This window comes from Aptenodytes patagonicus, chromosome 6 (assembly GCF_965638725.1).
Source record: "Aptenodytes patagonicus chromosome 6, bAptPat1.pri.cur, whole genome shotgun sequence".
In the NCBI taxonomy this organism is placed as follows: domain Eukaryota; kingdom Metazoa; phylum Chordata; class Aves; order Sphenisciformes; family Spheniscidae; genus Aptenodytes; species Aptenodytes patagonicus.
The window spans coordinates 12,317,927-12,345,586 of record NC_134954.1 but is presented as its reverse complement, the minus strand read 5'-3'; the positions used below and the strand labels follow the sequence as shown (position 1 = coordinate 12,345,586).

Genomic DNA, 27,660 nt, shown 5'->3' with positions numbered 1-27,660 from the left:
TAAGTTGAACAATTATTCCCAATTGAAGAGCATCAAAATTACTATTTGGCTACATCTCTAAAATAAAGAAGTATTTTGATACAATTTTTCTTCTTTTAGCCTTCCTTTTCAATTATAGCTTTTGAAAAGCTATACATCTAACACTAAGGTTATCTGGAAGCTCAAAAATTCATAATCACTGTTCCCAGGACTCTCTTCTCCTTTTTAACATGCAAGCTGCTTTCTGTCTCCCCAACTCTCACATCTAAAACAGCTATTTAATGTTTCATGCTTTACACAATTATAGTCATACAGCAGCCATCCTGAAATCAGTTGAAACTTAAGATTTTTATTCCTCCCTGACCAACAAACTACAAGGAACAACAATTAAGCGTTTGGATAGATCAAAGTATCTTGGCGCAACTATAATTTACCCGGAAAGCGACATACAGCTCAAAATCAAAGGAAGAGAAGCTAAACGCCTGGTAAGACCAACAGCCAAAGGAAAGACTTGCTGACATTTCAAAGACTAAAACACAGCTCCAAAGCCACAATAAAACACATATTTTTAACTCCTGTAAGAAAGAGCAGTTGCCCAAGTCCCAGAATATCTACTACACTGGTTTACATATGAGTACTTCATATTTTAAACCTTCTAACTCCAGACTATACCAGTCTGCCTCAGTGCCAAAGGAATCACTACACAGCTTCAACAGTTCTGCCTCCTCTCAATCACATTCCCTCCAGCACCAACCTGAGCTGCTCTGAACTTGAGTGTTGCAAATGAGAGACTGGCTGCAGCAGATCAAAACTTGCTGCAAGATAAATTTCACATAGCTTATGCTTAGAAAAGACACTGTAACATACAAGATTTCACTTTGGTAATCCAGTTTGATATAATGTGACAAGGCTAAAACAAGTAATTAGCTGCACTAGAACCTCCAAACCACACTTTCTGCCATACTGTTTCAGAATATCTTGTTTTATTAGCAGTATTAACAACTTTGTTATTAAAAAAATATTTGATCAAGAGTGAACCGACAGCACGACTCAAGCTTCTTTAAACTTTAAGAACTTCTACTGCTCTTAACCTCCATGGTATTTCACTTAGCTTATCAGATAAAACAACAACAAAGTCTAAGTACTGACTGATACCTTATTTCTATCGGTCACCTTTGAAGATAACAAACATAAAGCTCTTGTGACTTGCCTAGAAATACTAACTATATTGTAGTTGAATGCTTTTATTTCTCTTGTCCCAAGTTCCAGAAGAATATAATAATTTGGGATCCTCTCTTCCACTGGATCATTCTACCATTTCCTCCTAACATGTACTCTGATCCATGGACAGTTCTTCCATAGGTACGTGAAGACAGGAGGAATCACCTGCAACACTAAATGCCCTAAACAGCACAGTTACAACAAATAATTCTATCACCAACTCTTATCTCCTCCTGCAGATGGAAATACAGCTATAGGAAAGCCAGCTGAAGCTCATTTTTATATGGCTGAATCTGGAAGCAACTCTAGAGAAAGCATCCTCAACCAGTTCTGCACTTGTTTTTTACATTCATAATTCCAAGCTATGATTAAAATACATTAATTCTTCTCATTTCACAAAAGCAATTAATGAAAACTTCCATAGTAATATACAACTACAGACAACAATAAATCAGTAAACACATAGCTCAATGATTTTGTTGGAATTTCTCTTAAAAAACCAAACTATGCTCGAGATAAACAGATCATGCCAGTTTATCATTTAGAGCCTTTTCTTTTCAGTAACAGGACAGTAACCCCAGTATTATGCAGAAACCTTCCGCAACAGCTTATACTCTAGGAAACTGAGTAACACTCATAAAATGCTCATATGTTGACCTCATCTAGAAAAATAATTTAAGACATTCAGTGTTGATGAGGAATCACTCTGTCAGTCCCTCATGCAAATTCTTCTTCACAAATCTGACTCATGATGATTTATTGTGAGGGCCTCTGATTTGTGTTTTATTGCTGCTGAGACAGCGGTACATCCTTTAGTAACTTATTCCTCCACACCTTATTACCACCTTCCAAGATGACTGAGGTAATTTTTATATATATTTAGTTTCATACTTCACTGACTCCCTTCTATATCATGTGGCAGAAATAAATCTTAACTCCTGCTTTTCTCTAGACATGTTAATTTAGCAGCTGATATGGCTGACTGTTCCAATATTTGTGTTACAATGCTAAGCAATAGTGCCAAGTGAACACTTGCCAAAAATAACAGTTTACTAATGGGGTGGAGATCAGCATTTACACCTGCTGTTTGAGCATAGCGGTTATAAAATTCTGTACAAAAGGTTAAAAATCACAGCAGGGATATACTTCAGTAAGTATGTGGAAAATAGTAAGGTCTTAGAAACTGAACACACATGTTAACAATGAGAGCACGCCTCCTGTACTATGAAGATACCAACACTCTCTTCTTACTGTATATCAGCTCTAACACTGCCTTTCATATGATATTGCCCAGGTATTCTTCTGAACTGCTCCTCCCTTCTTATATAGTGGTACCTTGTTAGAATGCACCATGAGATAACACAAATGATATTCTTCAAAGCCACCTTCATCAATGCACTTACCAGAGAACAATCCTTGGATCTATTTTTTTTAAAAACTCAGATGACTGACAAAATTTTTCTGAATGTCATCAAAACTAGGAATTTGGATTGTGCCAAACTTACCAAGATCCAAATCCCATGGGTCTCCTATCATAATCAGGCAAGTCTGGAGCTATCTTGCATGCCTCTATGTTCAGGTATTTAAATATGTGAATTTTTCCTTTTATACATATCTTAAAAAAAAAAAAATTACGTAAGTATAATTTGACAATACATTTTCAAAGTACTGTACAGACATTTAAACTGCAGTTGAGTGTAATAAATGAGCACATTTATGTCAACCAATGCATCTTTTCTTCTAATCTCACTGCATTTTAGAGAAACGGCTATAGTGGAGCATCATGGCATGCCCGTGATAGACAAATGTCCTCCAAGTACATCTGGTCTGCATGCAACTTTGTCAGCTGGATGCTGAAATTTCATCATGCAAACAAGACATAAGCATTCACAAGTACTAGAATTTATACCCTTGGCATCAGAACAGATGCATCCCACCCATGCCCAGCTTTGAATGGCAGTGGCAGACCGCCAAAGCAAGCTCAAATTTAAAGTGAATGAAGCCAGTAACAGCTGTCCTTGCTTTCAAAAGGGAGGCAAAACCCTATTGAAACTACAGGTCTTAGCAGGTGACACTCTTGATTCAGAAGCAGCAGTGCACAGTAGAACCTGTAATACTCAAGGGCTTATACACCCACATTAAAAATCAAATTAGTCACTAACCATATTGCAGTTTCTAGCTCAAAGGTCAATTTGAGCACTCTGCTGCAAAGTGAACCAGCACACAGCAGCACTGAGGCCTCCGTCAAAATTTTGACATTTGAGTGGCACAAAATCAGTCTTGCCTAACACAGCTTCCTCTCTCCTACACTGAAAGTGGAAATCTTCAGCTAACATTAGTACAATGCTAACAGTGGAATTCTTAGTAATATCCCATAGGTGAGACTACTAATACAGTAAAATAAGAGAAGAAAAAGGGATTTTTCAAGCTGTGCTGTATATTTAACACTTTTAGAAAGTACAATTTATTTTAAGTCCTCTTGTTCTTAAATAAAGTTTGTAATATAATCCTTCAACTTTTAACTTCGTTCTGCCCTTTTCGGTTGAACTAGTCATCTGAATTCCTAGCTGCAGTTTACCTGTGCAGGGGGTGACTGGAGAGGGTTGTTCTCTAACATGATGGTCTGCAGATGTCTGAGGTTCCTATAACAAACTGGTATTGTTGTTATTTTATTGCAGGAGAAATCTAATCGAATCAAAGGCAACTCAGCGAGCTCTGAAGATAGAAAATAAACACAATTCAGCAGACTTAAAAGCAAGGGTATAAAAATGTGTTTTACAAAATAAGTAAGTATGCTGCTTCTAGCTCTCAGAGGAAGAAAAAGGCATTGAAAATAAAGAAGTGCTTGAAGTTTCTGCTGTTACGACTGACAGCCTTTATCTCACCTTCAGGTAAACGCACCAAATTATTTCTTCTGACATTTAGGTCCCGCAAGGATTCCAAATTGCCAATCTGTGGAGGTATTGTCTGTATTTCATTACAGCTCACATCCTACAAAGCAAGAATAAAGAATGAGTTAGTGGTTTTGACATTACCGCCACTGACTGGTAAGCCTCTTAACTAAAACATGTAGTGCTTTATTTAGGGACTGAAAGAAAAAGACAACTGTTTACATAACACCTCAGATCCTTATATTAATTAAATCTCACTGCTGATGTGAAGCATTATTCTCATTTTAAATACATGGGGAAATAAAAGCTTTAAAAGATTAAGCATTCAGATGTAGAAGTTTATTTCAAGTTACTTCATTCCAGTTACTCCATATTATTTGAGACAGCACAACTTGCTATTTAAAAGCTTTTTGCCAGAAACAAATGCACCAACAGCTCTAACTCCATCCAGCCTTCCTTTCAAAAATAGAGAATACTCTTCGTTAAATTGACATGGATCACTTGCTCTCCAGTGCAAGGCATCTTTCCCTCACATAAAATTTTTTTTAAAATCTCAGAGTATTTCAAACTCTTTTCTAACACCTTTATACAAAGTCAAAACATAGTTGGAGATACTATGGCAGACAGAAATCTTCCTTAGGCTAAGAGCAGAGTAACTTGCTATTGCATACAAGTGACTGGTTTACAATCAAAGTCCTCAGCAGAATGAGAAACAGGATGTTGATCTTGCACATGCCCAGATACCATCCTAATTAATGCATTATTTTGATCAGTTTAAAAAATTGCTATTTCTTCTGAAGCACCTCTGAACCTATTGAACACATCAATTAAAAGTTAAAGACTGAATAGTAATAGTTAAAAAATAACTGTATACTCACAAGCTCTGTCAGCTGTCTGAGCTGTCCAATTTCTTCAGGTATTGAAACCAACTTATTATTACTTGCTATCAAAACCTTTAGTGGTAGACTACAGAGGTGTACTGGCAATGTTGAAAGCTGGTTTCGACTTTTTGGACAGAAAGAAAACAAAATCATCAGAACTCTAATGACAAATCACCTCACATCTTAATGCAATGAAAGACATAAAAAGCACACTCCATTTAGATGATCAACTCAGTTTTTATATAATTACTGTAAAAGTAGTTCCATGAAGTCTTTCTTCATTACTTGTTTTATCTAGTTATGTGTGAACAAACTCTGAATACCAAGTACCAAGCCTGATCAGATGCTTTCAAACTCAGTGCTGGGTAATAAGATATTTTCGTGCCCTTTCAGGTGCTTCTGATAACTGGCCACCCTCTGTCACAAATGGGTATGTTTGAACAGAGTGCAAAAGCCTTTCTGATAGGTAGTATTGCAGGTCAGCAGATACAAAAAGCCACAAAGTCACTACTTACTCAATTAGAAATATACTTTAAATATTCAGTAAGTCATGCGGATCAAGAATCTTGGTATGATAGATTTCACTGTTCCAAAATCCAGTCTTGGACATTTCATCATGAACTACTATTAAAGCAAATATGAGGTCATATGACTGGACCGTAACCTCAGATGAGAATCTGGCAGGATGAAAATGGATTGTAAAAGAGAAGATTCCCTTTAAAAATAAAACATAGCAAGGAGCAGTGACTGGATGATGAGAAGGAAAGTTACTAGGATCTTAACTAAGGCTTTGATCAGATGTCGACCTTTACCAAAATATGCTGCTGTATTTTTCATGCTTGAAACTCAGATTTCCCTACCGTTAAAGCAAAAAAAGAAGTTCTGAGCAGTAGGTGAACCAACAGCAGCTTTTAAAAGGATAATAATTGGACTGCACCTACTAGAGATTATGGCAATAGGAAACCCACAGCTGATTCATATCCTATTCCTACAATTCTCACCATCAATAAAGAAAATAAAGACATATAAGCATACTAAATTGGCAAAAGTATAACACCAGAAGGAAATAGCCTTAAGTTTTTCTTGATTGATATCACTGCCAATTTGTGATAAGGAACTTTCCACACCTCTTAAAAGACCTTCTACAAATGGAGGATGCTGTACACAGCTGAATTTCATCAACAGGCTAAATTGCAGCAATTAGCTTTTAATGTTGGCAGAGAAGTGTTAATGATCAAGAAAGATCTTTAAAAGCCACCAGTACAGTGAAGGTAAAGGGAAATTCCGTAAGCCTCATTCAGCTGCTGAGAGCTGAATTGTAAAGACTCTCCAAAAGCTCTATCCTCTCTTTTCAGTCTGCATGCCTATATTTCACATGAAAACTTTTATTTTGTGAGTCCTTTAAGTTGGAATTAGCCGCCTTCTTCATACTCCACTTCTACAAACTGCTGCTTAATCCTCACGTTCCCTGATCCACCTAAGTGGGTAAGACTGGTTCAGGTTGTTTTGATTCAATGACATACAACGTAACAGCGTGATGATTACACACCATGTTAGCATTATTTATGGATGCATCAAAATTTATAAACCTAGACTACTGATGCTAAAGCAAAATTTCTAAGACAATTGTTACCTGATATTTAGAAATGTTAAAGACTGTAAGTTCAAAACAGCCTCTGGGATGTATCGAATGCAGTTCTGGTACAAATTAAGACTCTCGAGGGAGACAAAGTGACATGCTTCTGCTGGAAGCTCTGACAGTCTGTTCCGTGACAAATCTGAAGGGAGGGAAAAAATAAACATTCAGTAAAGCTATCTTAAAACTTCACAAGGACAAGTATTGTCTGTATATTCACCATCACACAGTGGGAACAGTTGGACAGGAATCAGTTTTGCTGTCCTGCCTGCAAAATTTTCAAGATTGTGAAGTGACTCACTTCAGACACGAAATAAATCAATGTCTTCTAAAATCTTACAGCCACAATGAGAAAAAGAGAGCCAGATACAACATTCCTTTCATAGTCACGCTTTCATATCCCAAACTGCCTTATGCTTACAGAAAGCTAGTTTAAGATGCTGAAAGCCCAGCTTCAAATCTCTCTTCCAGGACCATCTTTAGATTATGGAGTTGGTAATGGGTGGGCAGTACTGCGATGAAAAGAATCAGAAAGTACTTTTCTCCCAGCCCCCTGCTAAGGTACTCTCTGCTACATGGAAATCAGCTTCAAATTTCTGGCCTAAAATATATACTTTATACAGATACACACATCTTTATAGGTAACAGTTCCAACAGGGAAACACACCTTAGACACACACTTTAGACAAGCCTTCTATATGCTAACCAAAGCATTCGCTCCTTCAGAGAGATACCAGTTCAAGCCTGTAATCTCAACCGGGCAAAGGAAGGATTTTCAATAAAGGGGTCTTCCCAGCTGCTGAAAAATGCCCTGCTTGCTGCTAGCAGTAAGGTTTACTGTTTCCTTGTGATCGTACATTCCTTGCTTGGCAAGAGACAAAAGTTTGACCAAAACTACTAGCAAATGTTTGTATTTGAAGAATCAATATTTTTCCTTAGCCAGTTCCAATTAGGAGTCTATATGTATAAAATATCCATCAGTATTAACTCTCCTTCAAGAGGAAAAGCTGCATTGTGATAAATAATGCAGTTGCAAAGGGTTCTTTTTTCTTTATCGCTTATAAATGCCAAAGGACAGTTCTCACAAACACACACTAACAGCTTCTTAACACACCCAGCTCTTAATTCTAACAGGAGTTATGCTCACATCAAGAGCATCTTGCATGAGCAGGGAGTTCCTATAGAGATACCGCCTGTTTAATAAACTGACGCTTCACCTTTACATTTTTAAGGGAGGGCAGACATTCATTGTAAAAACCCATCTAACCTGAATTGGTGTTGTGAATGATTAAAAAAAATAATCCAAATTTAATTGCTGTTTTCTTTATTTGTTTTGAATTTCAATTTCTCCTCATCAGCGTAAGAGGATAAAAGCTTCCCCCAAGCATATACAATAAACTGACATAGTAATTTCTGTATCTTTATTCCATGAAGGAACCATCCAATACAGCTTACTTTTTAAAGACTGCCAGTGCAGATAGGTCTTCTGTCTCTTGACATTTTTTATTTCTTTTTAAAGGGGAAGCTTTACCAGAGTAAAAAAAAGCCCTCATCAGAGATATCCTGCCTACCACTGTTCCAATGTATGCCGCTCTAGGTTGCCCAAGGAAAAGAGGTCACTCCGAGTGCAGCTGGAACTGACTAGGTCTACCTCAATGCTTAGAACAAGCCATGAGCTACTACCAATAAATAATCAGTAATTAAAAATCTCAGTAGAAAGAAGCACTATGAAAAACTTTGTAGAGAAAAACCTCCAGATGTACTTTAATGTACAAGGGGGAAGGAACTGCATTATCCAATCTACAGGTATGACTGAAGCTAACTATAGCAGAGGCTATGATGGATCTAAAGTTCAGCAGATGTTGCAGGGTGCACACAGATAAGAAAACATGAAAATCATGGAAACTTCTAATCCACTGATACAAAATGTAACGGGGAACATAACAAAACTCCTTGTCTGTTCAGCAACGAGTATTTAAAAAAAATGAAAAAAAAAAAAAAAAATCACACTAAGTACTTCTTTCCAGCTTGTATCAGCCTCAAACATGACCTCAGCTTAAACTTGTCCAAACTTGATTTTGAAAACCCAACATTTAAAAATGAACATTTCTGACCAGCTCTAACAGTGGGAGCTAAAACTACAAAATAATAGAAATCATCAGAATTAAGCCTGCACTGCATATCTAGAGTTGTTTAATTGCCTTATGACAGAAAACAGTGCTAGATCTTTGCCCCTCTTTTCTATTTTTTGTGAAAGAGACAACATTCTCCCCCCCTTTTTTTTTCTTCTAGGAATAAGGAAAATCTAGCACTTACAGATTGCTAAAGACAGCTTCCATAAACATCCTAATTTTACCATATGCTAATCCAGATAAAACATCAGATAAGTGTGTCAAATGCAAAGACAGACCACTGTGATGGATCCTGCTTTGGGCTACTGCCGAATGCGAAGTTTTCTTACCTCTGTTGCTCGTCCCAGGCCCTTTGTATTGTCAGAGTTTGTGGGAAACTGATCAGAACGAAATATAACAGTTTTTCTGATCACCTCACCACACAGCCCCACAAACCCTATGCCAGCACCAGGGAAAAATGATGGTGCAGGCAGCAGAGCCCTTTGTTCTGGGGGCAGGAATTACTTCTGCTGATTTAAAGCACTCACCAAACTCCAGCCTAAGTGGAGAGAGCAAATGAATTGGACTGATCAGAACCTGCTTAAGAATCTATAGATAGTAAAGGAGGCAATAAAATACCTGTGTATATCCTGCAGGGACACAGCATACACTTTCAAGGGAATTTATGCAATGGACACTTATTTTGCACAAACCATCTCTCATAATACACTAGTCTGTCCTAGGGTTTCTTCTGCTTTACTTCCATAATTTAATTATCATTAAAGTTTTAGTGAAAATGACAGCAAACTCCAACCCTCCCCTCCTCCAAGTTGTATAGCTGCAGTAGATTTAAAGCAGAGTAATAGTGCTAAAACTATCCAACAATGTGATGTCCAAAACTGCAACATTACCAATGGGACCTCTCCTGTGCCAACATTGTTGTAAAATGCTAACAGAAGAGCGATTTCCAAACAAACATACTGTCCCAACACAAATAAAAATGATGTATCCTGAAAAATTTCTAATAAGGGCAGCCAATCATAGTATTTGTAATCACTGAAATTATCTGCGATACATACAACTTGCCATAAGGTTTCACAGTACAGTTATATGTTACCATATAAGAAAAGGAGAAGAATGCGAATTATTTCAGAGATGACTAGAAACAAGCAAGAGTAATTTAGAAAAAATACTTAGCTTCCACATTGACTAGATGTTTAAGCACCTATTTATTTTAAAAAATTATTACAACATTGGTTCACCTATAAGGTGTAAGTGTTTTTCTTAGGGACTCTGGAGGATGGAACTGAATTGCACCACCTATCTCGCAATATACTAACATCCTTCAGCACACAGCTGTGCTGGCAAAGCCTGTTTTAACACTACCCATTTTAACAAAGAAACAGGCTTCCCAAGTAATGAGCCATATCTTCTGGCAGAAGAGTCACAAAGAAAAAGTTTCTTTCGACTGTTTTGGAAAGGGTTTAACCACAAACATGAGAATTCTCAATTGCTTTTTGTTTCACTTTATCTTACCAGAGAACATTTAAAACCTAGTGTTTACATATTGTTCAGACCATAAGGCATGGGAGTACTAGTCAAGAACTTCATATATTCTGAGCTATGATTTAGTATTTCTAAAGAATAACTCCCTGCAAAATAACATCAGGTATGAAGAAATGAAAATACATTTTAAAAAACAAATGAGCTCATAGCATGACAGAAAAGAGACACCAAAGCTGGTTAGCAGCAACAATTAAGTTTTTCCAGACTTCCCTCAACCTACAGTGATTTTTAAAACTTGGCATTTCTGTTTAGCAGTAGAAATTCAGTGGAAAGCAGATTAAATAGGAGCTGAATTTTGATGCTGCAGTGTAGTCTCTTAAAACATTCAATATGGGTCTAACCAATTACAAGTTTGGTTAATAAGGTTGCAGCATTTTTACTCACATGATGGCCATGAGAATGCTATCTTATACACAGCATCCATGATGTCATGTGCTCGAATGGGGAGCTAAGAGGGAGGGTCTGCCAGGACCATAAAAAAAGGCAAGGGTGTCGTGGTTTAACCTCAGCCGGCAACTGAACAACTAGAACAAAAAGAGCTATACTGTAAAACAAGAATACTTCGAAAATTAGACAGAAGCAATATATGATAAAATACAGTGTGAATCCTGAACCTGCAAACAAAGAACTGCTTTCGGTTATTTGCAATCCCCGTTTTGCCCCCCTGCAAACCTCCAGCAAGTATTTAAATTTCCTGAAGTCCACAATACAGCATCCCTAAGACTCGGTGACGTTTTTGATTTTGGCTGATTTCTCTGGAACCCTCCCCCACTCCAAAAAGCAGACCTTAAATGGGACCAGAAACGGGGCAGAGAGTACAGCAGTCATTGTACGAAACAGTTCAACAACTCCATCCTCTTCCCCACCTTCCTCCTAAAAATATCTGAATGAAAGGAACAGCTCTAACAAAACCAGGAGAGAAGTAAAGAAAAAAGTACTCCGGTGGCTGGTTATATATTTACATATATGCTACCCTGCAGTACAGCAGTAGCTGGTGCTTTTCCAAAAGAGAAAGTGGGAGTGAGGTAAAGGAACAAAAACTAAGGTATTTTGTTGAAATTATCTTGTCAATTAAGACTTGTTTTAGTGATATTTTTCTGCTACTGTATCCATAAAATAACTGCTCAAAAACCAGAAAATAAAAAGGTGTTATAGTACAAATTTTGTGCAAACTAAAATTTGTGCAAAGCTCTCTCTCAATTTCTCAGAAACATGACAGAATGTTGCTGTGAGATAATTTTTTTTTTTTTACAAATATTGTATCATGAATTAAGAAGCAATTGATAACTGTCAAATCAACCAAGGAGTAATCAGTGTGATGCAGATTATTTGCTTTAATATGTATGTGCACACTCTTGCTGCCTGACATACCATAAAATGCAAAGAGCAAACGACTAATCCCCGCCCAAAAGCACAAACGCTGAATTTCATTATGAATAAGCATATGAGTGAAATATGGATATCATAATTTGAACTAGAATTGACTTGTTTGTGTTCACATTTCATGGCTTAAAATTACTGTTACCAGAAATCTGCTTTAAAAAAGGTTCTTCTAGCCTGCTAAAAATGGATGCGTTTCCTTGAAGGCAAGATCATGTGGAATTTTGGCAAAGGGGAAGCGTTCTTTGGAACTAAGCTCTTTGTGAAAGATAAAAAAGCCAACAGTACAAACACAAAATGAAATCTCAGAGTGGAGTCAGATCACTGACCTTTTCCATCTTAATTGGGATTCTGTTCAGAAAGCCAGCAAATCCAATGTTAAATGCAACTAGAGAATACACTACGTTTAAAATTGCATCATTTGGCATTAAATGTAAACTGTTCCTGCTCAAAGAATGTTCCTCTACCATCAAACATCAGCAGGGCTGTGTTCACACATCTTTAACTTAAGCTGTAACACAAATTTTGTCTCCAAAGGAAAATCACTGATGCATAAAGACGCACTGTTTAAGGTACCGGGTACTTTAACCCACTACAGATGCTATAAAGAGCGGGAGCTGCAGCTCAACTGTTGCTGGCACTCAAACTAGCTGGGCGGTGGTGAATTCCAATTCATCACGAGATGCTAATGTGATCAGTCCACTAATCCTGTTGCGATGGGAATACGGCTTTGGCTCTCATTCCAGTTAACTACGACAATGAGGGCCAGTTCCAGGCCTGGCCTGTGCTACAAAATTTTGTTGATAAAAATCTGCCTTTTATCACCAGAGATCTGCGTGTGTTCCCCACACACATTAATTTTTTTTTTTTTTTAATGTAAACAGCAAAGCCTTGATTTTTGGCCATCAGTTCAAAACAAAAAGTCAGCAACCACTGTAACACCCGCTGGCAAAACGCTAATATAAGAGAGATTGTGACATTATGTCAGCAGCTGTGAACTGTGGGCTCCCACCCATGATGTATCGTGTCTTCTGTAACAACCCAATTGCAGCTGTGTGACATCAGCCATGAATGTGCTGCAGTGATGCAACAATACTGGTATCTGTGAATTGATTTGAATCCTGATGGTGACACTGGCTGCTATACACTGCCCTCAACTAGGATGACTTCATTTGAAGGGCAAGAAAGTGTTCTGTTTTCCCTAAAACTATGAAGCATGAGTTGTAACTTAAAAGCACACTCACAGTTTTCCTTTTATACCAGACAAATCCAAGATATATTAGCTTGCAGCTTACAGACAAAAATATATTTTCATATCAATAATTAGGTAAGCCAATCAATGACCAGGAGGCTGACAGCCAGTATAGTGACAGAAGGAAAAAGGCCTAATGAACTGCTGTAAGAAGACAAAGTACAGCTGTTCAAGAAGAAATAAGTTCAAAATCTGGAACTGTGTAAACAGACTTTTTTTTTTTCCACATGCACAACTTAAAGACCAGAAGCAAACTCCACAGTTTCACAATGATAACAACAAAACTGCAATCACCAGCTTCTCATAAAACACTGAAGAATATCCTTGAAGTAGTTGATGTAATCTCACAGATATGGAAAGCAGCTCACCTGAACAACTCATTTACAACTACTGCTCCGGAAAAGTCAGGCTGCTCCCTGGAAATTAACTGCTTAGGTTACAGGCATCTTTCAGATAACGTCACTAAACAGATCTTTTGAGGAACTTGATGCCATTTGATTGCTCGATTATGACATTTAGAATCAACTCTATTAGAACCATTACTCACATTTCCAAATGCATTTGAAGCACGTTGTTATATAAACCTTATCTCCAGTTTTTGTTTGTCATTCATTCTATTAGCCAAATCAATTTCTGCATATTGATCCCAGTTTTATGAATTCACTTGTTTCACCTCCCAAACATTTCAGAACTTGAAATGAAAATCTGAGAAGAGCAATGCTTGTGATCTTGCTGATTTTTAGGAAACATTCCCATAAAGCTACTAAAAGAAAATGAATAAAATGAAAGCATAGCCCTAAGCAGATGAGCTACTGGTGTTATTGTACTGACTTTCCTGCACAAGAAAACTAGAAATCAGTGTAAAAGAATACCTCTGTGATACAATTCTGATGCTGTTGGTCTCTGTACTCAGTACCTGGGAATGTTTCCTTTTCTAAGCACTGAAAACACTGGCATCCTTAGAGCTTCATTTCACACCTGGAGGATTTCCTGGAGGGGTGATTTTACCTCTTCCTGCCTGCTGTGATATAACACTACCACTTTTGTCATACCCTAATTTAAATCAAACCTCAGAAATGTCATCTCCTGACTCACCTTCTACCTGCCGGTCCTGTCAAACCTGAACTTTTCCCAACTATTCTCCCATGTATCTAAGATACACTTCTTGTAAACCCATTAAGTTAAGGTGAGAGAAGGTGGCATTTACTGAACCAAAATGAGGCTGTCCCTTCTTTTTTTTACCTAGGTAATGCACGCTTCCAATGCGATAGCACCACTGCCCAAGCCGGAATACCCGAGTAACAGGCATAATGAAGACTGTTTTCACCTACATTATTTTTGTAGCCCTGTAATGAGATACATCCCCCAATTTATAGCTTCAATTTCCAGTATTTCATGAAGGAAAATTAGATTCAGACATGCGATTCGTCCTTGATACACTTACCACATTTCAATTCTCAGCAGATCCGTTCTTGATACGTACAATCACATTCCTACTTAGCAGCAGTACTAGCAGCAATAAATTGTGTTTTAACCATTTCCATGGACTAACATTTTGTAACCAAGAATCTCCAACCTGCTGTTTTTTGCAACATGAACAAGCTATGATTTCTGCAGTTACAGAAAACGAGGCAAAGCTTAGTGATTTCTTCCAAATGTCAACTTGGTGGTGCTACACCTGGAACGCAGAGGTGCTTACCACCAAAGCCTACTTCACCAACCTGAGAATATACTGCATAACATGCAAAACAAATTGAAAGGTTACACTTCACTCTGAAATCAGCCCTCTAGATTTCCTGCCTTGTGTGCTGAAGACAAGGTTTGTAGCATGCTTTTAACCAAAGCTGCTTAACGCTGTCCTTTATAAAACCTGTTTCAAAACATCGCCAAATCATTGTAAGTTTCGGATTTGTGGATCAAAGTTTCACATATGCTATTTTCCTCTGGCTACACTTTTATTTTGGAACATTCAATACAAATAACAAAGCTTCTTGCCAAAGGATTTGAAAAACAAGAAAACCCCTCACTTCTCTGAAGAACTCTTGCTTGAAGCAATTTTAGTGAGTGAGAATTATGGCCAAAGCATTTACCTTTTCCTTCAACACCTAGATTACCAAATGAAACCTGGCTAGCTGCTTTGTTTTTTAACTGAGGAGCATCTTAAGAACAGTCACACAAGGGAGTTTTGCAGAATCTGGCTTCCAAATTACTTGAACTACACTAGGTTTTTTTAGCAGTAAGTTGTCCCTTCAACTCTTCTCCATTAAAACACATAATCAAATCACATAAAAACAAGAAATGAATCAAGTACAACTCTCTTACTGAGCTTAGTCTCTGCAACATTCACCATTCTCTGTTAAGACTAAAAAAAAAAAAATCTACGTACAAAGATTAAGAACTTTAATTACACTAAATAAGAAAACTCAGTCATACCTGGGATCAAAGAGGAAAACAGAAGATTCTAAGCACCAACTCCCATTCTCCCTCCCTTCTTTCTTTCCACATGATTTTAATTCATATTTGCTGTAGTTTAGCTTTCTCTTTTACACATGAATGAAAACCTCACAGGTGTCACCATAAAAAACACGGACTAAGCATAAACACATATTTTACAGTCCTGCACTTAGTGTCAGCTGCTGCACGTCCTCCGACAAGAAAGCACATTCCCAACGAAAGCATGATTTTTCTCACAGGAGCAGACTGCATGAGTACTGCAAGAGGAGAATAAATATTCTAATCAGACTAACAACTTGGAATACAATGCCATTTCCTCTGAGGAATAACTTCATTTTCCTTTTTCAAGGAATAATATTGCTTTTTTATTAAAAATAAAAAAAAACAACCCCAAACCAGTGGAAACTATAGAACACCATTACACAGTTGTTCTTGTGTGGTTGCTGGAGAACAGGCAAGAGTGACAAGCTCCAGTCCCTGCAAGGAACTGAGAACTCCTAATATTCTGTCGACTCCAGTTACTTTTCCTCTAGTTGGCTCTAGAGCAAGAAAATCAGTAGCCTAAATGAATCAAACTGTTGTATCAAGTATTGTTTATTCATTTTTCAGCATAGACTCTGGCTTCACAGTCAGCCACTCTAAGCCAGTGAAGGGAATGATTTCTTACAGACCATGTGTTATCATCCCCTCCCTTGCGCCAGCATTCCTGATTGTGCAGCCATGCAGCCAGTTGGGTGTCATTACCGAGAACAAATCCTGCAAAAAAACAAAGCCACAAATAGTCTTCAGCCCTTCTGAGGCACGATCTGATTCATGCTGCAGTTGTGTAATCTCTAACATCAATGTATGAGGATGAGAATGTGTGGCTGCATGTGTAGGGAAGAAAGGGACCATGACTTTTGGCAGTAGCTGGGATTTGGACTAGCTGGTTAATAATAACAATGAAACCGCATTTTTTTTGGTTCCTTAACACAGACACACTTCTAACAAAACACAGAGTTCTTTTCAGAGTAGCAAATACAGGGCTGTGATCAGGAATTTATTCCCACATTTTGCTCATTACAGATACATACCTGTGTACACAGCATGATATTTTAAGGACGGCACACGGTGGAGCAAAGGAATGAGATGTAACCACTTTTCAGATGAGCAGGGAGTGGAATTCAGTGGCTTTAAAAGGGAGGCAGATGAAGCAAGTCAGATGACCTACCAGCTGGGCCTTATGACTGGTCAGTAAACAACGGGACAGACTACAGACAGAATACAAACTGCAACTGCACGCACTGCTACAGCAGAGGTGACGCAAAGTGGGACTGTTTATCTGTGTTTGAAAATAAGAATTAATTCTAACTCCTTCCTATGGGGTTTGGGGTTAAAAAAGTTTTTACATATGCTCTACTTCCAACTTCTGGTACACACCACCACACAACCCCCACCTCCCTCCCCAATCTTCTCTCTTCCAGCAATTTCATTCCCTTTCCTCACTAAACTTGGGCATCCAGCCAACAGCATAATCATGCTTCTCTTTCAAACAACCCTAAAACATAAAGCCAAACAAACTAAAATAAGTGAAAGTTGGAGAAGCAATGTTGCAAGAGATCTAACACTGAGGAAATGAACCAGAGTCTCCAGCTCACCAAGTCCGGTTAAATTGGGGAAGTTCAGTTCCTCACTGGCCAGCTGCATTGCAGGTCTCTCTGGTTTTTTTGTGCAAAAAATACATACAATATTTATCTCCAGGGAAAGTAGTCTTTGGACTACACCTACAAAGCTGGTAAGGCAGCATACACCCCTTCATTGATAAACCTGGTTTAAAGGAGGCTATTTTGGTTTGACCCAAACCTACTCCTTGTTGACTTTAAGCTAAAAAAGAAGAAAAAAAAAAAAAGAAAAAAGGCAAATCATAGCATAAAACCTGTATGTCTAGCCTTTTATACTAGTTTAACCAAGACAGTTTAAAATGGTATCTGAAAGCCTTGGAGATACTCGCTCTGGGATCCAACTATACTGGTGTAAAGCTATCACCTCTCTTGGATACTCCTTACCAGCCCTTTGCTGTAAGCTACTGATTCTGCAATGCTTGTGTGAGCATTTCCCAATTCCCATCAGGCAGAAAAACAGTCAAGTTAGCTCACATGATTTTTTAAGTTGTTTAAACTACTCTTGCAAATTTTGCCTGAAGCTGACTTGGGGAGGACTTACATGAACTGTATCTCTAGCAGATACATAAGGGCAGTGACTTCATTTGGAGGCACAGTCTCCTTAAAGTAGCTGTTATCTGCACATTGACAAACAAGTTGAAGACTTGCCTTTACAAAAAGGTTTAGAAAAAGACAGGGGGGAAGAAAGAAAATAACTTTTCAAAGAAAATCTTCAGTCAAGATTTTCTAAGCAGACATTACTTGGAATTGAATCAGATCAAAGTCCTCATTACTTAAGCATTCTATTTTCTTCTAGCGTTAAGCAACCATCATCTCGGCTAAAACAAAGGAGACTAAGCTCGTTTTGTAAATGTTTTGCTGCAACACAATTACTTAGAATCATTACATGGTTCAGATTTGCTGCTTTGATTCAGGCCCTCAATCCCAGCATACACAACATGAAATTTAGCTCTCCTCCTGTATTTCTTCCTCATCTGTTTTTATTTTTAAGACATCTGTTTTTCTTGGTTCTCACACTCAGGATCATGGAGAATGAATACCAGTAAATGGACATACTCCCACCAAAAGCATCAGTGCTTTCCACAGGCCTGAGCTGGCCTTGTCCCGTATTATTCAGGAAAGACGTACCTCCCTTCTATGGACTCACTTCCCCAACTGGAAAAATTTCTCATTTTCTTTTACATCTCTTCACTTTCCCATGAATACTTCAAGACAACTGACGACTCAAGACTTGAGTGTAACTTCTCACTTTCACAGGGGCAGAACTAACCTGGTTGTCTCTTCATAACTTACAGTAACTTGTTATTAGTGATCTGGTTTACAGCGCAGAGGAGAGATGAACTCTCTCTCTGTCCTGCTGCACAGACATAGGAATGAATGTGGGTGGCAAAGGGCTGCAACTTCTTCAACCTGCTGTGACAGTGTCTCCTGAAGCTATACTCAAGCTTCATTAAACTTAACTTGAAGACATACTTTTGCAGGCTCGAGTTGGAATGCTGAATCTAAAAGTCAAGTCACTTAATACATATTTTTTATCTTGTTTTTAATTAAAAAGCTTGCTATTGTCATCATAAAACTTGTCCTCACATCATGGTAAGTTGTATTCAACAATATACTTCAGTACAGGACGCAGTGCAAGCTGCCACCTCCAGAACAGAGGGCTGAGCTAGTGTTGTAATGGGAAGACATTTGCTCATTAAGAGAGGAGAGAAGGCTGTGTGTTCTACATGGCAACTTTTCATTTCCTTACTTCTACAAGTTTAAAGAAACACATTTTTCTCATGGTCCCGAGACTGGCCAGTAAGCACTCAGAGGGCTTCAAGGTCTTCACGGGTCTTCACGCACATTATCATCTCCTTCAATTCCATTTCTCTCACCTTTCCATTTTTACATGGAAAACCTGTAGCACGCAGTATGTACATAAGGTACCACACACAGAAGAAGCTATGTAAAATAGAAAAGACTCTCACCAAGAAACTAGACTGCACATACAACTTATCCTCACAAAAAAGACAGGAAAACAAAAATATGATAAATATTAGTTCCTCCATTTCATGATTTGGCTCTAAGATACTATGCTAGATACCATAGTCTATCGTTCAAAATCCATAGTCAACTTCCAGTTATTCAGAAAAGGAGGGGGAAGGGAGAGTCAGATAATGTGGATAAAGCAATACCAGAGGTTAATATAAAACATAATGCAGACGGTGTGCAATGATAAGTAATGACACTGCTGACAGAAGAGTATCAAGACCTCCTAGGTCGCACTGAGCCAAGCTAGAAAACCCCTGTAAGGCAGCACAGTGCCTTTTGAATAAATTTATGCTGTCCAAGCTGGCACTCCCACAACTAGCTTAGGCACTCCAAGTACACCTACTATGTTGTTAAACCACCCTCAACCACCTGTTCATAGTTATCGAGAGTTCTACCTGAAAGGACTATCAGTGAGGAAGATTGTATGTTACTGTCATTTTGCTTAATGCTCTGCTCTGGCTTTCATCTGTATCAGTGAAATATCTCATATATTCAGCATTTCCAACAGCTCTGCGACTAAACCGTAACTTGGGGAAGGAGACCTGGCACAGAATAAAGGCAGGAATAGGTCAGTCAGGAGGGCTAGAAATGTAAAATGCAACCAACAAAGACTTCATATTTCCACCATTCATCTATTTATTTTACTAAAAGCTAGCAATGACTTCAATTCATCTTAATATTGTACAGAAAATTCTCCATCTACAAGTATTTTCACATATAAATGTCATATAATGTAAGTCAGCTAATATAACAGCTGCAATTTACCTAGTACCAGGTTAGCTTTGCATATTCCCCCTATATATTTCACCAATCAGTTCAAAATATATTACCTTACTCCCTTTTATTCCACAGACAATTTAAGTAGAATGATACATTAAAGTCAGCAGTAGATGGACAGACCATAAAGAAAAACATTTTAGCTGTGAATACATTTCAGAACGTCCTAAGTGGAGAGTTAGAAACAAACCAGCTCAAACCAGAATGGAAAATTCAAAGGTCCTAAAAAGCAAAGTGAGTAATTTCACACAAAAAGGCCAATTACTTTCAGAGAAAGGCAAGCATTTCTATAAATTTTTATGCCTGTTATTACTGCATTTCTCTGAAGCTCTTAATAGAGTACCTCCGTATTTACGGCAGTTAGATACAGCTTCATCAGACTACACAATAAGGTCACCAAATATGTCTCATACCACTGCAGACACTAATCTGTCTTCAGCAGAACGGTATTTTATTGAGGAGAAAAGTCAATAAAGTCCAACAGTCACAAGTCCTATGTTCTTTTAATGACTCCTTGAGGCCATCTCTCATGCTGACATCATCCCTAACAAAAAAAGTCTGTTACACTTTCCACAAGCAGCATTGCAATTTTCAATAGGACAATTATTGCCAGAATTCTAGAAAAAGAGCTGGAGTTTTACCAAGTCATCTGTGCAGTACAAGCCATTTTAGTGTCAAGAAATAAAACAACAGTATAGGATATGTATGGAAAATATCCCATATCAAACAGAGAGAACAGCCAAATGAGGAGATAAATGACAGCAATTGCCAAAACATATGTTCATAATATGAAATAAATTTTGAATCTGGAAACCATAAAAAAGTCATCTTCAGTCAAAAACACACCATGCAGACATTAGCAGGGATCAAGGACTGCAGAACTGGCGGTCACAATTTCATACATCTTCACTTTTTTAAAAGCTAAGCTTGCTAAAAACTAGTAGCAAGGCTATCAAAATGATTGTTACATTCTCAGATTAATATTTGAGGTGAATTGCATACAACTTTTCACAAAAAAATAAACATTATGAATCCCTGGCAGCAAACACACAAAACAAAATCCAAACTGATCTGACTACAACTGAAAATATTTTTTTCTTTTTTTCCCCCCAAAATCAAACCAAACCCATCCCTATTCAGGAAAATGAGTAAGTCAAGATTTAGCAGTGAACATTGCTCTTAAGAGGCCATGATGGACATTAATCTCAAACCGCGGTAGTCACTTCGAAAGTTTTTGGCTGGTTGTCTCTATCTCTCCATCTCCTTCTGAGAAACACCAGTTTTCTCCATGTGACAACTCTATCTGTACCAGCTCAGTACAAACTGCATGGAGCAGGAGAAAAAGGAGAACAAAAGCTTTTTGCATTGCTAGAAGAATTCTTGACAAACACTGAGCCACAGAAGAAAAGCTGCATGGTGACTGCCCACACTGCACATGGTGACTGCCCACACTGCACAACGACGACGATGAGAATTCCACTTCCAGAGATCTCCATTATTCCATTTCGTAATGACTATTTTAACTGCTAGTATTTTTAGAGCTCTACATATATGTACAACCTTATTTAAAAAAGTGTTCATTTGCAAATGTGTAAAAAATCCAAATGGAAAGAAACTGCTTCATACATGCTAACACACGGACACAAGCATGACACTCGAAATGTATGAAAGCATACTAGTGCTCCTCAGCAACATGACACCCTGCCTTCTGCCCACTGCTTATGAAATACTTGACTGTGTTCCAGCAGAGCAGGGTTTCATTTTACCAGAGCGCTTCACAAAGTGAGCGGTGAGGGGAAGTGTGCAGTAAGTGAACTCATCCCCCCAACCCCCCAGATACAGTTTCTTCAGGTACAAAAGGAATTACCCAACTAAAGAAATCGCCTTAAAAATAAATTCATTTTAAAGCAGAAGACATTAAAAAAAGCTTTGAAAATGGAGCTAGAACTATTGCCAGATTTTAAGTCCATGTGCAAACGTCTGGATGCATCTATTAAGTTTTTCCTATTAAAAATTATGAGCATTGTTAGAAACATACATTTAATATTTATTCAATCCATTTATCTTTCCCAAAACCTCACTAGGATAACAGGCTTGGGTAAAAAGAGGGACAACAGTCTTCAACTTAGGTGAAAAAGTAGATAAACTAGTAGTTCCAGCACCACAAAAAAATCCTAAACAAATCCAACCCCAAACCATGGAAAATAGTCCCACTGCAACAATCACTCCCTGGATTTCAATCAAGAGACTTAATGGAAATAATTCAACTTTAACAACTTTCAGAAGTCTGCACAGAGGAGTGGGGAGATAGAGAAGGGCTTTGATGCAGCAAGGGTACTGGATAGCTTAAGAGTCCCGAAATTACAAATTTGATTTTCACTGAATAGCAAAGAATAAGCCAATGAATCACACACAGCAAAATGGAAGGGTTATACATTGAAAATAATTGGCCCTGATATGCATTTTTTTAAAAGACATTATAAAAACGGCACAGCATTAGAAGATTAATTTAGCTTCAAGTATAAATATGGAAGTGATCAGCAAAAAGAAAGCAGTAAGGGTAGGAAAATGTGAGTCAAGCAGGATATTTGAAGTTTATACAAAAAGAAAAATGATGATAAAGCACTAACAATAGTGACGGTACTGAATATTTCTCTTGCCTTGAAAGTAATATATTGGTCTCGTTACTGTAAGTACAAGCTGATGAAGAAAATCTATCCCAAGATCACTAGAAGCACAGAAATGCATCTATGCTTCTAACAGAAGTAAAATAAAACTCCAGGCTACTATAAAGCAAGAATGAGAAACTTGTGAAAAGTCTCACCATAAAATATATTTGAAAATAAAACCATTTTAGTTTATATTTCACCTGATAATATTTAACATTCTTTACAAACAAGAATTTCCCCATCTCTATTAAACTGCAGCTACAGCCAAAGAAGAAACAGCTGTTATAACTGTGACAAGAAATACTACATCAAAGAAATACTCTGTATCAATGAAATGCAGTGCTCTGTAAGATAGCAAGAATGGCAGCGATCTTAAGACAAGATGCCATAAACTGATTAAAAATTTGGTAAATGAAAATATGCCACTGGAGTTTGACATCCCCTGAAAAAGTGAACACCAACAATACAGCAGGAATGACTCTTTTGTCACAAGAGCTACATGGAAAAGTTGTCACGTGGAAAGTAACGTGAGGAAAGCTCTTGAACAGCTGGAGTGAAATAAAGTTTATTACAGTGAACTTACACTGATGCTACAGATGTGAAGCAAAATTAAAGTTACATTTACAATTTAATACGCAAGCACACATGTATTAAACTCCTGTTCATTAATCTTCTTTCTCATCATGGAAGATGCTGCAGTCATCTAAGTTTTGCTTATCAAAAAGGATGTCTCCAGCTTTACAACTGTTAACATCCCCAGTCCCTCCTAGAGTAGTTATCCCTGCACAACATGCCATTTTATGAAATTACATGATGTAGTAATACCATTTCAAATCAACTGGCATGGAAATAAAATACAAAGGCATATAAAAAAAAAAACATCTTTCAACAAATTTAGTCTATGTGCAATATAAAACTTGAAATGAAATTAAACTCGTCTCCAAAATAAGATGGATGGCTTATGATTTCTTTTTTCCTCCTCTCTTCATGGGGCACAAACTGCATTTTCTAGCTTTAAAATTACATGACTGCCTGAGAAGTAAAACAATACACCAAATGAGTTCTTCTATAAACGCCTCTGACATAAGCATGTATCACCGTGCAAACAGCGAGGAAGCAGGATGTACCTCACAAATTAGAGAAAGCAAGATGCAAAGGGACAAGAAACGTAGCAGTAGAAGGACTTCTTTAAGGTCAAAAACAGAGAATGGAAATAGAATAGGCAAATCTAAGAAGCATCATTTATTTTAAGTATGAACACATTTTCTCCTAATATGATTAAAAAATAGACAACAGTGTTCAGCAGACTGAAATATCCCCAGCTGAGAAAAAGAGAAGTATAAACTGCTTCTCTAAGAGCTGAAGCGGTAGCCATGCCAGCCTACAGACAGATCCTCTCTGCCTCTTGCACTGCATCACATCGGTGCCATGCAGGAGCAAAGAGAAATCCATGATTCTACTCAGGTCTTTTTGTTTGTTTGCTTTTGTAATCCCCAACAATTGTCAGGTATCAGATACATTTCTCATTACCATACTGAGAAAGCCCCAGAGAAGTGTTGTAGTCATTCATCAGAAAAGGAAATCCCTTCCCCAAAACAGAGGAAACAACACCTCATTCAAGGTGTTCATTCATCCCAGAAGCTGCTCATACAGCTTGCAATGCACGCTTCTAAAAAACCCTCGTATTTCCATTTATTACGTATTCAACATGGTCACAAGCTGAAAAGAACTGCATCATATGGGAAGGATATAGTCAGGTTTAAAAAATAAAAAAAATAATTAAAAAATCACATTTCTGTCTGAAAATCTAATTAGATTGAAATAGTAACAGTGGTTATCAAAACTGTAAACCTATTTTTTCCATTTAAATACTGCAAATCTGGCAGCACTGTGCCAACAATTGCATTATTGATGAATATGTATTTTTGCCTTTTGTTTTACATATCCAAAGAGGAAAAATGTGTTTTAAGAAAAAGGAATACGAACTGAATAATATTTTAATTTTATTTAAATGTGAAAAGCTATTTAAATGGTCTAGTCTCAAATTGATACCATGTTATTAAAATGGAACTTCCACAGACTGGTTTCTTAGCCACCTTCTGAAGCAGCACTACAGGGACTGTAGTCTGTGAATAGAAATTACACTGCAGTAACGCTGACACAAAGAACTTAACAGATTAACGGATGCACTTCTCATTTTAGCATATACTTGTGAAAGCAGAGATGGCAGATGTTTAAAAGATTACATCTGTATTACTCAGTTACATAATTCACACCCAAATCGTGCACTAGAAATATGTGGGGGGAAAAAAAGTACCACTTACATTGTGCCTTATCTCCTCAAAGTGCTGTATACTCCTTAATAGTAGTAAACACAACTGTCTTGCCTGTTCCCTAATAGCAATTTGAATAGAATGTTATGGTGCAGAAAAAGTTAAACTCAAGAAAAACATATGAAGCATGTTAATTTCACAAGGAATAGAGATTTCTGGCAAGGAAAGCCATGTTCAAAGATTTATTTTATTTGTACTTTAATACCTTGGTCTAGATGAAATTCTATGAACTGGAAGAGATTCTTGCATTAAGTAACAAAAATGCTCTTTTGAAAAAAGCAAGAAGAGCATTCAAACTTTGCAACCTGTAATATAGTACTGCCAAGGTTTTTTCAATATCTGAAAGAATAAATTTTTAGAACACATGGTATGTAGAGACGTTTGTAGCCACAAAAGTATCCTCAAAAACAAAATATAAGTTTCAGGTCTAGGATACAAGTAGTTTGTACCACGCTCTTTATTCATGCTTATCATTTCTGAGAAGCTCAACATGACCCAGCAATGTGCGCTCGCAGCCCAGAAGGCCAATCGTATCCTGGGCTGCACCAAAAGCAGCGTGGCCAGCAGGTCGAGGGAGGTGATTCTGCCCCTCTACTCCGCTCTGGTGAGACCCCACCTGGAGTACTGCGTCCAGCTCTGGAGCCCTCAGCATAAGAAGGACATGGACCTGTTGGAGCGAGTCCAGAGGAGGGCCACAAAGATGATCACAGGGCTGGAGCACCTCTCCTATGAAGACAGGCTGAGAGAGTTGGGGTGGTTCAGCCTGGAGAGGAGAAGGCTCCGGGGAAACCTTATAGCAGCCTTCCAGTACCTGAAGGGGGCCTACAAGAAAGCTGGAGAGGGACTTTTTACAAGGGCATGTAGTGATAGGACAAGGGGTAATGGCTTTAAACTGAAAAAGGGTAGATTTAAATTAGATATAAGGAAGAAATTCTTCACTATGAGGGTGGTGAGGCACTGATACAGGCATCCAAGAAGCTGTGGATGCCCCATCATTGGAAGCGTTCAAGGTCAGGTTGGATGGGGCTTTGAGCAACCTGGTCTAATGGAAGGTGTCCCTGACCATGGCAGGGGGATTGGAACTAGATGATCTTTAAGGTCCCTTCCAACCCAAACCATTCTATGATCCTATGATTTTTCATATTTATCCAACATGATCTTAACCATCTGCACGCTTGAACTTGTGATTAATGTAATGATATGGAAAAAGCATAGAAAGTTAAATCTGTAAAAAATATGGCATATCACAATCAATAAAGTTCTCCAAATAATTACAATACCGATATGTTTTTGTACCCCTCACATTCTTGATATCTTAAAGTATAGCCCTGGGAAAAAGTTAATTCTTCAAATTATAATAAGCCAAGTCAGAGAGAAACTATGGCTTTATCTTCATATTAAGGTTTGTTTGGGGGTTTTTTTTTTAATAAGCACATTAATACTCCTAAAAGTATATTTCTGGTAGTATAAATAAAGCTTCAGGTAAACAGTAACGGATTGTAAAAAGAACGTTTTTGAATAGAAAACTAGCTTCCTTCTTACTCTACATGAAGAGAGAACAAATCTTTCACTCAACACCATTTGCTAACATTCACTGTATCAATTAGCCAAGAGAAAGGAGGATGTAATACTTCAGGAAGATTTTAAATAGTTGGAGTGCATTTGGGCACTAACAAAATAAACCAAAATCTTCCACCTCTTATTTCAAATTACAGGTTAATGCTTCCCCCCCCTGCCCCAGGAAATTAAAAAACCAGCAGGGATAAAAACTGTGAGCGAGTATCTTAAAAACAAAAAAAAAAAAGAAAAATATATTACGTTGATCATAGTAAGAAATTTGCAGTTAAATATTGTCTCATGATAAATGATATGACAGCACCTTTAAATTGAAAATTCAATTTGAAAAGCTGATTAAAAAAAAAAATGTGTTTAAGGAGACCAGGAACTACAAGACAGATTGAACAGTACCGGGGGTGGGGTGTAGTATTCTCCATGAAAATTTCCTTCACCATGCTCAGAATGAAAAGCTGGCATTTAATCACCAGTGAAGGCTATCAACACTGCAGCTTCTAGGCTTTCCCTCTTACACTGTAACTTCTAACGGCAATTATAACAATCTTCTGATACACAGGCATCCCTGAATGATGGGATATGATTTGCATGGCAGCAGAACAGAGCCATGCCATATATAATACTTGAATATTTTGCAACACATTTACAGCTCAAATGATCAATCTACTGTTTTAGCATAGATGGGTTCCAAAGATAATTTTTTTACCCTGATAAGCACAAATCTACCCACCCCTTGGCAAGCCAGCAGAGTAAAAGGAAGTAGCAGATATTTTATGGCTCATAACCACATTCAGTCGTGGCCCTCTACAAAAACATTTATTCCATAGCTGAGCTTGGAGTCAATGTAATGACAAGCACCTAATTGTCCTGCTATTATTGTGCTCAATGACTCTCTTACTTCTACAGAACAGCGTGTATGACACCAACTCAAAGACCAGTAAAAGCCTTAGGCTATGACTGAACTAAGATGTAATATATATATGGCCATAAATAATAGTAATAATGAGTTAAGCAGGTTTAAATTACTACTTGTCTCATCAGCGCCCTAAAATTAATGTTCTGCTCGGATTTAAAAGGAATTTTCTACCAAACGTTAAGATACTGATTATTCCTCTTTTTATCGTGCTAACAACTTGGATGCGAAGACCAGAGTTGGCAATGAGAGAGGCATTTGAGACAGAGGACAAGATTAACAAGGAAAGAAGAAAAGGTTAAGACATAGAAGCTGGGCTGAAGGAGATGG

The 27,660-nt window shown here is 37.7% G+C and overlaps 1 protein-coding gene across 17 annotated transcripts in view; it reads right to left on the bottom strand.

The window, feature by feature from the left end:
• Window positions 1-27,660, bottom strand: part of LRCH3 (leucine rich repeats and calponin homology domain containing 3) — a 71,320-nt gene that overhangs the window by 35,004 nt on the left and 8,656 nt on the right. For all 17 annotated transcript variants that reach the window (XM_076341168.1, XM_076341160.1, XM_076341157.1 and 14 more), the window contains exons 2-6: window positions 6,606-6,750; window positions 4,970-5,096; window positions 4,086-4,191; window positions 3,779-3,915; window positions 2,706-2,815 (exon numbers count right to left, since the gene is read on the bottom strand). In XM_076341168.1, coding sequence (XP_076197283.1) covers window positions 2,706-2,815; window positions 3,779-3,915; window positions 4,086-4,191; window positions 4,970-5,096; window positions 6,606-6,750 — 625 coding nt within the window. The remainder of the gene's footprint in view (window positions 1-2,705; window positions 2,816-3,778; window positions 3,916-4,085; window positions 4,192-4,969; window positions 5,097-6,605; window positions 6,751-27,660) is intronic.